Source organism: Ictalurus furcatus, chromosome 24 (assembly GCF_023375685.1).
Source record: "Ictalurus furcatus strain D&B chromosome 24, Billie_1.0, whole genome shotgun sequence".
Classification (NCBI taxonomy): Eukaryota; Metazoa; Chordata; class Actinopteri; order Siluriformes; family Ictaluridae; genus Ictalurus; species Ictalurus furcatus.
In genome coordinates, this window is record NC_071278.1 from 18997097 (window position 1) to 19012379 (window position 15283).

At 38.5% G+C, this 15283-nt stretch overlaps 1 protein-coding gene across 1 annotated transcript; it reads left to right on the forward strand.

Annotated features, from left to right (window-relative positions):
- The first annotated feature begins 5619 nt into the window (after positions 1-5619).
- Positions 5620-8378, forward strand: LOC128600787 (transmembrane protein 74). Its single transcript, XM_053613485.1, has one exon. The coding sequence runs from the start codon at positions 6580-6582 to the stop codon at positions 7378-7380; it is 801 nt and encodes a 266-aa protein (XP_053469460.1). The 5' UTR covers positions 5620-6579; the 3' UTR covers positions 7381-8378.
- The last annotated feature ends 6905 nt before the right edge of the window (positions 8379-15283 follow it).

The window sequence follows — 15283 nt, forward strand, 5'->3', positions numbered from 1 at the left end:
ATACATGTATAAAAATTTCTGATGTCATTCTTTAATAAATAAATAGTTGAAAAATTGCTGTGGTATCATTGGAATAAACCATGTCTGGACATACTGTTATATAGAAATACTCAGCTTCCTCGTTGCTTAAGTTTGTAACATAACCCCAATGTGCTCTATTCCTTACTAATCCTGCTGTTGAACAACTTCACTCCCAATGAAGAATCTTGTAAATTATTTATTTATTTATTAATTGATTGATTGATTGATTGATTGATTGATTTATAAACAAATATACCTTTGGACCTTTTACATTTCCCACAATTCAATAAAACTTTTCCAAATTCAAACGGCATACAATTTTGTGCCATTGGGCTGTCCAGTGACAAAGTTTTATGTACTCACATAGCTGGGAAGAATTGGAGATTAACTGGGTTAACAAAACTAATTTAGTGTTAATCAAATTATTGTGCTAAGATGTGAAATCTTAATCTAATAAATGCACTCTGTTGTTATTTCTTTTCCATAACCAATACATGACCTTTGAGAGGGCGATAAAGAGAGTATAATACTGAGAGGTACTAGTCCTCAGTGTTTGTTTAAATTTGAACCCTACTTTACAAAACGTGATATATATAAATGCACAAAATGTGAGCTATCTAATCCCCTATGTCACAGTCTCTAGAGGGCTGTAGTTGTTTCTGAGTGTCCCAGTCTAACCTACACTCTGCTTTGCTGCTCCTGCACTTCCCTTAGCTATTCTTAGCTATGCTTTGTTCCAAATTCAGAGAAGATCCATCAGCAGAAATGCCACATCAGACTCTTTAGTAAATAAATACAATGTGTCTCAGACAGAACTCCTTTATCACATCTTACTTCTTACTACAGCAAGCTCCAAGCAAACCTTTAAGGACTTAAAGTTTAGCAAATGTTCTTCCATTAACTAAAACAGAACGTACATCATTTAAAATATGCACATATGCACTTATATCTCATGTCAACGATGACTACATTGTGACCGTAAGCAGGATAAACAATTCCCGAAGATGCATGAATGAATATTAATGCTAATTGAAGAGCTTCAGATACAATATCTAAGGAGTTTCTGGATTATTTTAAGATCATGATTTCAGAGTTTTTCAAAAGGGTCCCTTAGTTTTAGTTTCCTAAAAGAGTTCTGCCCTTTCTGATAGCGAACACTCAGTTGAATAACAAAAAAAAGTTCCAAATTTACCCCTGACTTTACAAAAGGGTTCTTAAATGGGTTACGGGTTATTAATTTCTAAAAGATTCAACTTGGAACTATTTGTGAGTATCTTTCTGTTGCAAAGTGGCAGGGTACAATAACACAATATCAGACTAAAGTGTTCTTTGGCTTGACCCTTTGGAAGAATCCTTAAATATTCTCTGTAGAATTCTACAACACAGTGTTTTGCTATCAGCGAAAAATCTATAATGGATTTCATGTAATTTCATATATGAAGTCATACTTATGAACATTAACTAACCATACCGGTTGGACTATTTCATCTTGACCCATGTGAAATGTTATATATTTGCACATGTGGGGTCATGTTGCTATTCAACCTCACACTGGAGCGCCATCCTGTCTTTAAATGCAGCAGTGGGTGAAGCATACCGGACATGTTATAACCCTCTAGCCCTACTATCTTTATATAACAGGTTGACTACATGCAGGACCTGATGTCCCTGTTGAAGTAACCATCACACTCTCTGTGTGAACAGATCTATAAAATATAATGTGTAGTATGAAAACCTATGAAATGTTTTATGTCTCCAAGGCCAGGAGCATTAAACCTGTCTCTGACTAATCTGTCACAGATGCAGGCATTGTGTCTAAACCAATAAAAATCTTAGATGGTCAGCTGTCCTGCCAGCCTGCTGAGACCTCTCTGGCAGTCAGGATGCTGATAAAGAGCTTCCTTCAGTGTCTTGGCAATGTGTGCACCAAATGTACCAGCTTGTAGGATGCTATTTGATAGATTTTTTTCTCTCTGTAAAGTTTGAGGTAGGGTTGAATGCAGAGACAATCTGGACTAGCCTAGGGTTATAGTGAATTAAGCTTTCCTCTAAGGGGTGTTGTGTTGTAGCTGTGGTATGGTTAGATTTTGTTCAGTTTCATACGTATAGATATATAAGTAAAAAGTATGAAAGCTAACTTTACATTTTGTATATGCACCGACTCAAAACAAATGAGTATTTGTTTAATTTAAAATTGTGAAGCCATGTTGAGAAATTGTGATATATGTGTTCAAAAAAAGTGCAGCATGTTTCCCAGCATGGGGAGTGCGCTTGCATTCATTGATGCTTTTTTCAACCCAAATATCCCCTATTTTACTGTCGACCAATTCCCACCCACCAGCCAGGCCTCCCCATCATACAACCGCTACAACATGACTACGTATATATCTTTCCATCTACATTTTTATGAGCTGTGCAACACATCTGGAGGAAAGCATTTTCAGCCCTCTCGCACATACATGAACTCACAGACACCTACGATTGGCTAGTATCACTGTGATTGGTGTCTTTGGGATTCAGAAATATGATCTCTGGATGATAGGGTGAATGCTTTTCTCTTGCACCACTCAGGAGCCCCTCTGTGTGCTTTTGTTTATGCTTGGCCATATGCCTTTCTTTTGGTTCTAGTCTTGTGCCAGCCCCTGTGTTGTCATTTACTTTGTATTGTGTTTAACAGTTCTGGATTAATTTGTTTAGACCCTGTTGTGTCTTTAGTATCTTTATGAAGTCTTGTCAATTGCATCATGCATTTCTTAGCCTTGTGTTTCCCAGTTTCTTATTCCAGCTATCTTTTTAAAAAAAATAGTTTTCTGGCTTTATTCCTTTAAGACAATTCTTGGATTTAATCAGATAAAGCCCATGTTAAGTATATGCACTTGCATCCTGCCTCATTTGTTAGAACATTGCATGCATCACTGCTGCATTGCTGGTTGTGCTTGCAATATATAAATCGAATAAAGCTTTCTGTGAAACTATGCATTTCTCCATTCCAGAAATTGGGTTTTATTTCTTCATTGGTTTAAAATAGTCTATGTGTGTGCCTGTGTGGCTGGGTACAATCTGATCTGAAGAACGTGAGACTCAGGATGTGTCACTGATGACAGATGAGATGTTTTTTGATAAAGCCAGTCTGTAATGAATATTCTGTGGGTTATACCTGTCAGAAATGTGGCTGTCGGAAATGTTGTTTCCCTGTGTGTGTTGTTCACTTCTCCTGCACACTACACACAGCTGTGTTCCTCCATCTAGGTCAACAAATCCAATGGAGAATATTTTTGCTGTCACTAACAGGACATGGTTTATGTCCTAGGTTTGTTGTGTGAGTCATTCTATTGTGACTGTGTGTGTGTGTGTGTGTGTTTATGTGTGTGCAGGAGAGCATGAGGGAGAAAATAATTCTCTCAGTAATTTTAAATTTATTCTCACAAAATATTTAACTGTACCAAAAAGGTGATAACCAGTTCCACGCCTGCACATTTCACTGTTGCATCTGTGCACAGGCTGGACTTGATATTTCTCATGCAGGGAGATGAGAGAAGCAGTGAGACGTAAGATTATTACTTACGGCAACCTTGTGACACGCATGACTGGCCTGCGTCAGGCTAAGCATGGGGGTCACTGCAGTCCTGTGCCATGGGAAATCAAAGACTGAAGACATTAAGCTCCATCATAGCACGAGCCTTTTAGAGTCTTATGATGAATTAGAAACCAAGTGAGAGGCGTTATCTCTCCAATTACTGTTTAACAACCAAGCTATATTCCCATAAGGTCACATTTAGGCTACATCAGCAGAAGTCTGCTATAGATAGAAGCAAAAATACAGTGGATCTAAAAAGGCTACACGCCCCTACTAAAATGGCAGGTAGTTCTGATGATGAAAAAAATGAAACCAAGATAAATCATGTTAGCACATTTTCTACCTTTCTTGTGGAATTGCAACCTATAAATGAAAGTGAAAAAACAATAAGAATCATTTTAGGGCGGAAAATGAAAATATAAAATAAAATATAACCTGGTTGCATAAGTGTGTACATTACTTAACTACTTAAAAACACCCATAAAAATACTTTGTTAGTTGAAGCACATTTAGATTTGATCACAGCATTCAATCTTTTTGGGTAAGAGTCAATCAGTTTGCCACATCTAGAGTTTGCAATGTTGCCATTATTCATTGTAGGGGCATTCTAATTCAAATTGGCTGCAATCTCCTTCGCACAGCACTCTTCAGGTCACGCCACAGATTTTAGGTTCTGACATGGTGTAACTTAGATTAACTTTCATTTTTTACACCACAATAACCTGCCATTTTAATAGGGGTGTATAGACTTTTCATTTGCAAAAAATGGTAACTGGTGCACTTATATAGCGCTTTTATCCAAAGCGCTTTACACTGTGTCTCATTCACCCATTCACACACACACACACTCACACCAGTGGTAGCAGAGCTGCCATGCAAGGCGCTAATTTGCCATCGGGAGCAACTTGGGGTTCAGTGTCTTGCCCAAGGACACTTCGGCATGTGGAGTCACGTGGGCCGGAAATCGAACCGCCAACCCTACGATTAGTGGACGACCCGCTCTACCACCTGAGCCACAGCCGCCCAAGTATATCAATTTGCAATTTACATACTTTATACTATACATAGTGGGTGGGTTTCAGTGATCTGCAGCGTTTGTGATTGCAATTTGTATATTAAATGTTTCAAGTTTATAATGCTCTATTGGTTTTATGCCAGATTTCCTCCAAATATCAAACATGCTAAAGAGAAAAGTTGTAACCGTTTAATTCAAACCAAAAATAGCACTAAACTCATCTGTCCTTTGTTTACTCTATACTTTGAGTGGTCAAATTTGCTTATTCCATCTACTTTTAGTTTCTCCACCATAGGCATTTTGGGGGAAAATAATGGTTGAGTAAATAAACCACCTAGCATTCATTACACCCATGACTATATTTCACATGCACCTTCTCACTCATGGATGATGTGTTACCGCTCATTTTGTCCATCTACAGCGTGCGTTAATTGTCGGTCTTTCCGCAGTGTCAGGTTGGTAGACTGGTGCTTTGGGTGAGTGACACTGAGATTTCATTCATCTTCAGTTAGAGCTTTATCTTGGTCAGTGTCACAGATCCTATCCCAGGACCATGGAGCTTGGAGGAACACACCCTTAGTGGGATGCCAGTCCATCACAGCGCACCCACACACTTATTCACACCATGCACACATACTCATTTACAACTCAGTCACACCTAGCGGATATGTACTCTATCCAATCCACCTACTGGAGGTAGGAGGAAAATGGAAAAATGGAAGGAAACCCAAGGAGAACATGTGAAATAGCACACAGACAGTGGTCTGAGCTCAAACAGGGGACGCTGAACCCTGGAACTACCCACTGCGACACCATGCCACCATGCAAACACACCATATCGGTGTCACTGCTTTGCTCAGAATGTTGCACCACCAAAAGTAATATGTGTTCAGCAGTGGTTCCTTTCTAATGATGATGTACATACCAACAGATGAGCTACAGTTCATAATTATTACCTACACATTCACCATTAGGCCATAGCAGGTGGTGCTACAATAAACTAGAAAATAAGTAAATTGTTGTTGTTGTTTTTGTGTGTGTGTGTTAATTATAAATAACAAGACCACACAGAGATTACAATTGCTCTATAAGGTTCAGTGGTCATATTCTTGCATTTGTTGGCGATGTTAGCCGAGAAACTCCAGTGCACAAGTAAGAAAGCAGCATTTGGACACTGAGCATGTGCTGGGCGCATTTGCTGGATGTAGAAAATGGGTCCAAATGAGGAATTTTCCCTATTACTCATTACCGTGAGTAACTCATTTCGTTTTTAAGACTTCCTTTCTCATCCCTGCGCATCGGCTCTCTCACTTTCGGTGTGCACAGAAGGAAAAAAAGAAGAGGAGAAGTCAATTCATCAGCGTGGAGGAAGAGGAGGAGGAGGAGGAAGAGGAGGAGGAGGAGGAACACGCCGCTGTTTTTTCCTCCCTTAATTACTCCACTACTGACGATGACAAGGCAGACTCACGCACACCGGACCCGCAACGAAAAGGTAGCTCATTTCTGAGAGTATTTATTTATTTATTTATTTATTTATTTATTTATTTATTTTCTCAAGTCGTGGGTTTTATTTCACGAGATCCCGAAGATGCTGAAGATTAAGGAACATGTCAGCAGCCCACTTTACACGATTGCGGAAAGCACAAGGGAATAAAGGCAGTTAGTCATGAAACAGAAACGCCACATGGGAAATGTTGCTGATGGTAGGTGGAGCCACTTTTTTTTTTTTTTTTTGCATGATGTGTATTAGTTCAGAATCAAGTTGGGCGTGGAAAAAGAAGCATAACACCTTATCTTAAGAGGATTAAAACTAGGTAAACAACTCCCGACATGCTTAACATCTTCGAGGACGTTAAAAGGGAGCACAGAATCGATCACTAATTGCGCAAATGTAATTTTTTTTTTTTTTTTAATTATTATTATTTTATTTTTTTGACAGTGAGATGAGAAGAGCGGATTAAAAGGCATGGCTGAGCTCAAGATCCTCTACCCTGGTCCTGTAAGTGGTCAGCTTGCAAACAGGGACCTCGAGTGGACTGTGCAGCACGAGGAAACTTATTATCCAGCATGCACGGATGAAGCGGCTTTTTTAATCGAGCGCCGCTTCGAGGCTGAACCGGATGCGCGCGCGAGACGACAGTTTGGCTTTTCAGCACCACGGACAGAGCCTTTGCTTCTCCACCAGTGGGGAACTGATGAGGAAGTTCACGTATGCCACGATGACGAGTTTGAAACAGGGTTTTCCGAGACACCTGATGTCGAAACACGCATTCAGAACCCAGAAACCAACTGTGAACACTCTAGCTCTTTCTGTGATCCGGATCTCTCCGATGATGATTTCGCAGCAGAACAGGCTGAAAAGTCAGCTGATTACGGCTTCATTTGTGCAGTGACCTTTTTGGTGACTGGGATGTTTTTGGTGGTTGTTTCCTACACGGTCCCTCGTGATGTCAGAGTGAGTCCTGACAGTGTCTCGGCACGGGAGATGGAGCATCTGGCCCTGGAGAACGCCCGGGTGGGCGCACACCTGGACAGATGTGTGATCGCTGGTCTGTGTCTCCTCACTTTGGGCGGTGTAGTGCTCTCCACATTACTCATGGTCTCCTTGTATAAAAGCGAAATGGTCAGACGGCAAGCTTTTGCAAGCTCCAAGAACTCAGCCAAACTCTACGGGTCAATCAATTTTAGAGGTATTGGTAATCAAAACAATGTCCCGTCACACCTGTCTCTGGATGAGGATGATGTAATAATTGAAATTTCGAACTAAAACCTGTATTTTTGGGACTATGTATGTTATTTGACATTCTTTAACCCCTTAAAGGTTCACCTGATTATTCAGATATTCAGGTAAAATCATATTATTAGGAACATCATATTCTGCTACAATGAAATGAATAGGAAATGTATGTAGTTATGAATGTCATGCACATTCGTCTGGGAGTTTAATGGGTTAACTTATTACTAATGCACTAATTACTATGAATATGAAGAACGCGGTGGATTTTTATTGAAATAGTAAGATTTAGTACAAACAGGAACCCCACCCATAACCCGAACTTGATCTCTCATTTCTTTATACACAACCTGAATCATGTGACTTGGAAGGTATTTACAGGCGTGTGATCATGTCGGATTGGACCGGGTGTAGCAAGGGGTTTAACAATTATGGCCCAGTTTCCCAAAAACATTGCAGCACAAAGATCATCAATAATTGGTAGCGTGAACATCACATTGAACCCTCTTTCTCCAAATTAAAATGATTACTTTACATTACTTTTAGGAAACTCAACCCAGAACTATAGAACCAGGACTCGAGAACTACAGAGTGGCATCAAAACCGTGGTCTTTTTTCAATCGTGTGTATCAGTTAACATCGCCCTTGCATGAAGCAGATCATTATGATGTATACACGTCATTGTATATATTTTATGTAAACATGTTTTCTTGTAGTAACAGGTGCATCTTATGGTTGAATCAATAACATACAGTGTGTCATCTAGTCCATTTGTGCACATACACATACAGCTCTATTTTATATCTAATCTTATGACAGCAATGGTGCATTCTTTTGTTTGGTAATTTTATACGACAGCCTGTCATCATTTAAATGCCACATCTCCAAGTCAAACAAACCTCTGCATTTGCATGCACATAATCAATGTGTACACATTTCTATACTCAGCCTGAGTGGTCTTGAGTAGTCTACATTAATAAACAGTGCACAGGGTGCAGTGAATGTTAGCAGATGTCTCTGTTGATTACACACACACACACATACACACACACACACACACACACACACACACAAGCATTAATGCTGCTATGCCTACACCTACACCAGAGGTTCCTAAACTAGGGGTTGGAACTGCATGTGGGGTCGGTTGTTTTACAACTGGTGTTTGTGAGAGAAACATTTATTAATTTATTTTACAAAATAGTATCATGAATATCTCTTTTCTAGCCATGTTTAAATGAAGAGTGCTGTTTTAGTCTTTAGTATTGAGCCTTGTTCAAATGTTACAATAGTCCTAACATAAATCTCAAATAGAAAATGTAAGGTGGTTAAGGCTTGGGGTCACAGACAATCAAAATGTCCATTTGGAGTCATTTACCCAAAACGTTTAGGAACTCTTGCTCTACAGGGTGTCCCAAAAGTCTCCATATATGTGGGACTATGTTTGCCAGGACCACGCCGGTTGTACCTTCATCAGTGGGTGTTTGTGGACGTCCAGTTCTCGGTTGGTCCGCAACACATCCAGTCTTTTTGAATTTGTTAATAAGTTTGGCAACGGTGTCGTGTGTGTGATGTGCTTGCCATGTTTCCTGTTGTAGTCCATCGCAACCTTGAGACAGCTTCCAAAGTGTTAACTTCCCATATGTATGGAAACTTTTGAGACACCCTGTAAATCTAATCCAAACATTACCTCAGTAACCAAAAGTAAACATTCAGCTGCTTAGTAAAGCACTCCCGAAGGAATCTACTTTCTTACCCATGATACATTCACTTTTTTAGGGGGAAAAAAACCATTAAGGGTGTGTGAATGTGTATGTGATTGTGCCCTGTGATGGATTGGCACCCTGTCCAGGGTGTCTCCCGCCTTGTCCCTTATGCTCCCTGGGATAGGCTCCAGGTTTCCCCGCGACCCTGAAAAGGATAAGCGGTATAGGAGATGGATGGATGGATGGAAAAACCATTAAATAAATAATCTAGAATTTGTAAAAGCACAGACGGTAAAATGTCAAAGAAAATAAAAAAAAGGCAATGGAATGATCCAGCAAGTGTTGAAAATGTTCATGAAATGTCACACAGTAACAATAATATTCTTTGTATGGTGAATACTGGCTGAGAACATCTTCCTCTCTCATCAGTGTCAAGCTGTTATTTCTGAAATTGCTCTTATCACACCTCCTCTGTGGCCATTCTGCGTCACATTAGGCTTAATAAATATACACTGAGAAGGCTTTTAACCAGCAAGAGCCTTTCTGACTTTGCTCAGGAGTGTTGTGCAGTGCAGTGCGGCTTCGTAACGAGAACCGCTTACTATGAGACGGATTAAATTATCCCAACTTGCACAGCAAAACTGCTGTTCTGCCACACTCAATAATCCTCACAGCAGCTCCATCTCAAGCGCCATGGTGTCCTTTAATCGCTGTACGCATGAAATGTTTGCTCATGGGTATCATGCCATTTATGTGTAACACATAGATTGTAATAGAAGTAGTAATAAGGTCTAATGAATGCTAATAGGATGTAAATATGATTATGGAGGTGGTGTTTTTTTTTAGCTACCACCCTCACACTTCAGAGGACAATATATAAGAAAGTACCTTAGAGATTGAGATTTAAAATATATGGGAACGAAAATATAAAAAAAAAAAAAAGAAAAGAAAAAACTGAAAAACAAAATAATTTTTTTTAAAAAAGGCGAGAAAGGAATAATAAAAAAATAAATAAATCATGCACACATGCGTGTGGCCAACAACAAATCAAACGGAATTTGGCAGGAAAACCGGAACAAATAAATAGGAGAAAAATATTTTTTAAAAGAGAGAGAGAAACAAATATAGAAAGAGAGAAAAACAGTACAATAGGGAGGAAAAATCTAGAGCATGAAAGATTGCAAGACTGCGAGATGAGTAGGGGATCTGGCATGAATGTGCAGGTTGAACAGTAGTAAATATTGGCGTTTTGGTGTGTTCTTCAGCGAGGTGTGTTACATGCTGTGTGTGTGAGTGTTCATTTAAACCAATACCCATTGACACTTTGAGTGTGCTCATGTATCTCTAAGTTGTTCCCTTGTGGGCGATAATTCATCAGCGTAAAAGTTGAAGATGTAACCTGAATGTAAGATTGAATTGTTCAGTCTGACAGGTTGTTAATAACACAAGCTTGTAATGAAAGCCTGATGTCCTACGGTAAGTGGCTCTAAAATGCAGAATAGGGAACTCTCTCGGCTCTGTTTAAATGTGCATAAATCTGTCTAAGGTGTTTTTCAAATGAAATTTGTAACAGTGTATGCAACGTTTGCATCATGTTGCCATTTTCTTTTTCATCTTTCTCTATTTCTCCCATTACTCAGTGCAATCACTAAGAGGCAGCTGCAAGCAGGAAATAAGATTGGATTGATAATGGGGTCACTAGAGATCAAGGACATGGGTCTGCCCATTCAGAAATCATGCAAACTAAAAATACCACACACACACACACACACACACACAATAATTGAAACCTCATACCCTATTTATCCTGCTTTACACACCATTTATAAGCGTTATTGCCCAAGGCCAAAATCTACATGAGCACAGCTATTAGATCCTTGATGTTTAACAGCGTGTTCAACAAAATGATGCTTGTTGCCCAGTCTTTGTCGCATAGCAACAGTGAAAATAAAAGACAAGACAAAGGTCACTAGCAGGGATTGGCCATGACGTGAAAGCACATGGTGCAAGTGAACCCCTGTAGTTGAATAAAGCTGTGTGAGTGGAGAATGATGTAAACTGCATAACTACATAGAGAACATACAGTAAAAGTTCTGGCTTATTATTCAGCTGTTCATCATAAAGCATGTGTTTTTCAGTAAATACTATACATTATTTTGTAAATACAGAAACTAAAAGGAAATTTAAGGGTTCTTTGGATAATTCAGTGTTCTTACACTTTGTTATAGGGTTTTACGTTGAAATGTTTTTCCCCCCAGAGGTACAACCAGAGAACCTTTACCGTTTGTTTCTAATAGTGTAAAGAAGACCCCGAAGAGGTTCCTCAAAAGGTTAACACTGTCAGAGAAGAAACTTTATTTAATACAGGATTGTTTTTGTCACAATGAATTAAAGAATCATTTCATACCATTAATGTTATCACCATCAGGCACCAACAAGAGTGATTAAAGACCCATGCAGTGAAAGGTGCTTTTGGGAACATAAAACGGATTTATCTATAGCATCATTCTGAAGGAGCTTTTTTTTTTGCCAACTTAATATTTATGAGTGTGTAAGAAGAGTGTTCAAACTCATAATATTCCTTACAAAGACCTCTATAGATAGACATTGTGTTGTATTACGTATCTGTGAATGCACTCTAAAAAAAACAACACTGAGTTAAAAACAACCCAAATTGGGTTATTTTTAGCCCAACGGCTGCGTAAATATAGGACAGAACACATTTTGGCTAAACTCAAAACATCAAGTTGGGTTATTAATTTTAACGCAGCAAATGGGTGATTTTCAACCCAAAGGATGGTTGTATTTTTACCAAAATGTTGGGCTAATTTTATTCTATAAATGGGTTAATATTTTTACCCTTTGAAAATGTCAAATATACCACATTATAAACAAATATGTCAACATGGTATGTCCTTTATTTATACACAAGAAGGTGTTCAGAAATGTATTGCTAGAGCTGCTAAAGTGCTGCTTTGAGACAATGTCTATTGTAAAAAGCGCTATACAAATAAAATTGAATTGAATTGAATTGAATTAAAGTGGTGTTTATATATAGACTTTGAAGTAAATGACTCAAATAAGTCATATATTTAAGGGGAAAACGTCAGATTTTTAAAACCTGCGTAACAATCTTACGAGCCAGTGGGAAATACAAACAAGTAATCCAAAGCTAATGTCATTTAATGTCATGTAAACTGGACTGTTATCACACATATTTGCTTTTTCTAGTGTACAGTAATGGCTTTATGGATAAATATATCGATACGAACCTTGTTTCTCCAAATAAATCTCACAGTCTGTCTGTGTGAAAACCGCTACCTCCGCCTGAGGTAAATTCAAACTGAGCTGGACTGAGGCGTCGGGGTGGGGGAGGGGGGCATGGACTCAACCGTCAGTGAAAATGACCCAGCAGCTAACCCGGCATTTGGGTTACACAAAACTACCCAAAAAGTCTGAGAAAATAACCGAATTAAATGACCCAAAATGCCCAACCCAGCATTTGGGTAGAGTGTGGCAAAAGTATGTGAACCTCTCAGCTAATCTGAAGGTGAATTAGAGTCAGCTGTTTTCAATTAATGGGATAACAATCAGGTGGGGTTAAGCACCCTGTTTTATTTAAACAGGGATCTATCAGAGTCTGATATTGTTTGTGGAAGCGTATCATGGCATGAACATAGGAGATGGAAAAATGTTTTGTGGATGATTGAGAGCAAATTAGAATTTTTGGTTTAAACGAAAAGCATTCTGTTCGGAGGAAGGAAAACACTGCATTCCAGCATAAGATCTTTATCCCATGTGTGAGACATGGGGGTGGTAATATCATGGCTTGGGACTGTTTTGCTACATCTGGCCCGGGACGGCTTGCCACCATTGATGGAACAATGAATTCTGAATTATACCACTGAATTCTAAAGGTAAATATCAGGACATCTGTCCGGGAACTGAATCTCAAGAAAATGTGGGCAGCAGAACAGTGGTCCAAAGCGTACAAGTCATTCTACCAAAGAATTGTTAACGAAGAATGAAGTAAATGTTTTGGAGTGGCCAAGCCCCAACCTTAATCCAATAGAAATGCTGTAGAATGACCTGAAACAAGCAGTTCATGTCTCGTTTGTTTAATTGGGTTCTCTTTTAGGACTTGTGTAAAAATTTGATAATGTTTTAGCTCATATTCATGCAGAAATGTAGAAAATTCTAGCATGAATTAATTTAAAAACACAATGGGATGTGCTGTTATTGGAAAATAATTACGATGGGTGGTGTGATGTGGTCTGAAACAAACTAGAGTTAATGTTACCACCATGGAATTGATTATTTTCCTATAATAGCATGTCACTAAATTGTTTGTTCCACAGCAATATGCTTGTTATAATTATATGCTTATTGCAACATTATAATTTTTATATTATCATACACGTTATCTTTTATAATTACATTTACCGTATCAACAACTATACACAGCAAAATCCCCGGTGGTAATTTAACACCCAGAGTGTTGAGTGTACACCCTACAGTGTTTATATAATCCATTTGGACGATATAAACACTCTGGGTGTTAATTCAACACTAGGGATTTACTGTGTACACATTTTAAAAATCCATTCATGTAGAGCATCCACCAAACAAGTCCCTGTGTAAGCTGTTGCTATAGAAACGATAAGCTGTTAGAAAAAGTGCATGAATACTGTATATACCTGTGATTAGCTGCTGTTATAGAAAACAAATCAACACCAATCAGAATTGAGAATTTAACAATGATGTGGTGCAATAATATTTAGTAAGAGGAAGCTTTTTTCCCCTAAGATGCATACTGCATGTGCTGAGATCTGGTTTAACAATGATATAAAACATTTATTTATATATTGTAGATTCATAAGATTTAATAACTTAAAATGTAACAGTATTATTAATGCAGAACTGCAATTTAAAATTGACAGCCATCCTCGGAGTGGCTTTTACAACAGTAGTTAGAGGCAGAGGATACATTTCTGCTAAGATGTGCTCGATAAATCCAATAATATATGACTTGGGAGTACAGCTGAGAGATAGAATGGTCATAAAATTGAAATTAACCATTTAAACTCACAGGACATGTTATCAGGCTGAGACTTCCTCACTCTATTACACATCTTCCCCATTAGTTTCACTATAATATAATTCACAGTAGTTTTTGATTTAAGGTGTGTTGTTGAACAATATGAATAATTTAAAGGGTTAACAGCAGACTGTGAAACTGTTCAACTTCCAGAACAATAAATCTGAATTCATTTTATTCCCCAATAATGCAGCTATTTTCCATCCTAACACAGCGCCAGAATGCCAGCCTTCATAGCAGTACAAAATCGTGTGTGGTTGATTTGCTCCCACATTTTCCAAAGCCTTGAATTTTTCCATTTTCTTTTTCTTTTTTTTTTTTTTTTAAATTCCGGCATGTGTATTAGTGTGTGCGGTATTCATGTCAAGCATGGTAGAAAGATTCAAGGAAATCTTTTTTTTTTAATCTCAGATTGTCAAGGTAATGAGTCACAGAAAATTCATGTTGTATGTTTCCCTCCTGAGAGAGAGAGAGAGAGAGAGAGAGAGAGAGACAAGAAAGAGAAAGAGAATGTGGCAGAAGTGGGAGTTGTGCTCTAGTAAAAGAGTAAATAACACCGTTAAACACAGCACTGAAACACAAATCATCATTCTGTTTATGGCTTCAAATGCAAGCTATCTTTTTTTTTCCCCTTTTAGAGCAAAGGTTTTATCTTCCAAGACTCCAAGACACTCCAGTGCATCTCCGTTCCTTCACATGTGAACAGAGGCATGTTGAATAGTGAGTTAATGAGCATCAGCTGTGATCGGGCTCTTATCACCCACACACCCGTGTCCTTTTGTGGCTCTGCTGTCCTGTTCAAGTGCACACAGATCACATATCCATAGAAACCAAGTCCCCTTGTTGCTAAGGAGAGAGCTTGATGGAGGTCTCGGTTTGTGTGATGCATCAAAGAAGATTTCTTTTTTTAAGTTGCGTGGTTTATTAGCAGTTAAAATCTCAGCTGACTAATTAATCGGTCATGTTAATTCTTACAGTAGCTATAGTACAACTAATAGAAAATGTTTGTCATCACAGGAATATGGAATAAAAGTCTATACCAGGGATGTAATGGGATTAAAAGGTACACATGAACACACAGGACAAGCACAATGTCTCTCAAACTCTCTCAAAATCTTCTATCACACAATAT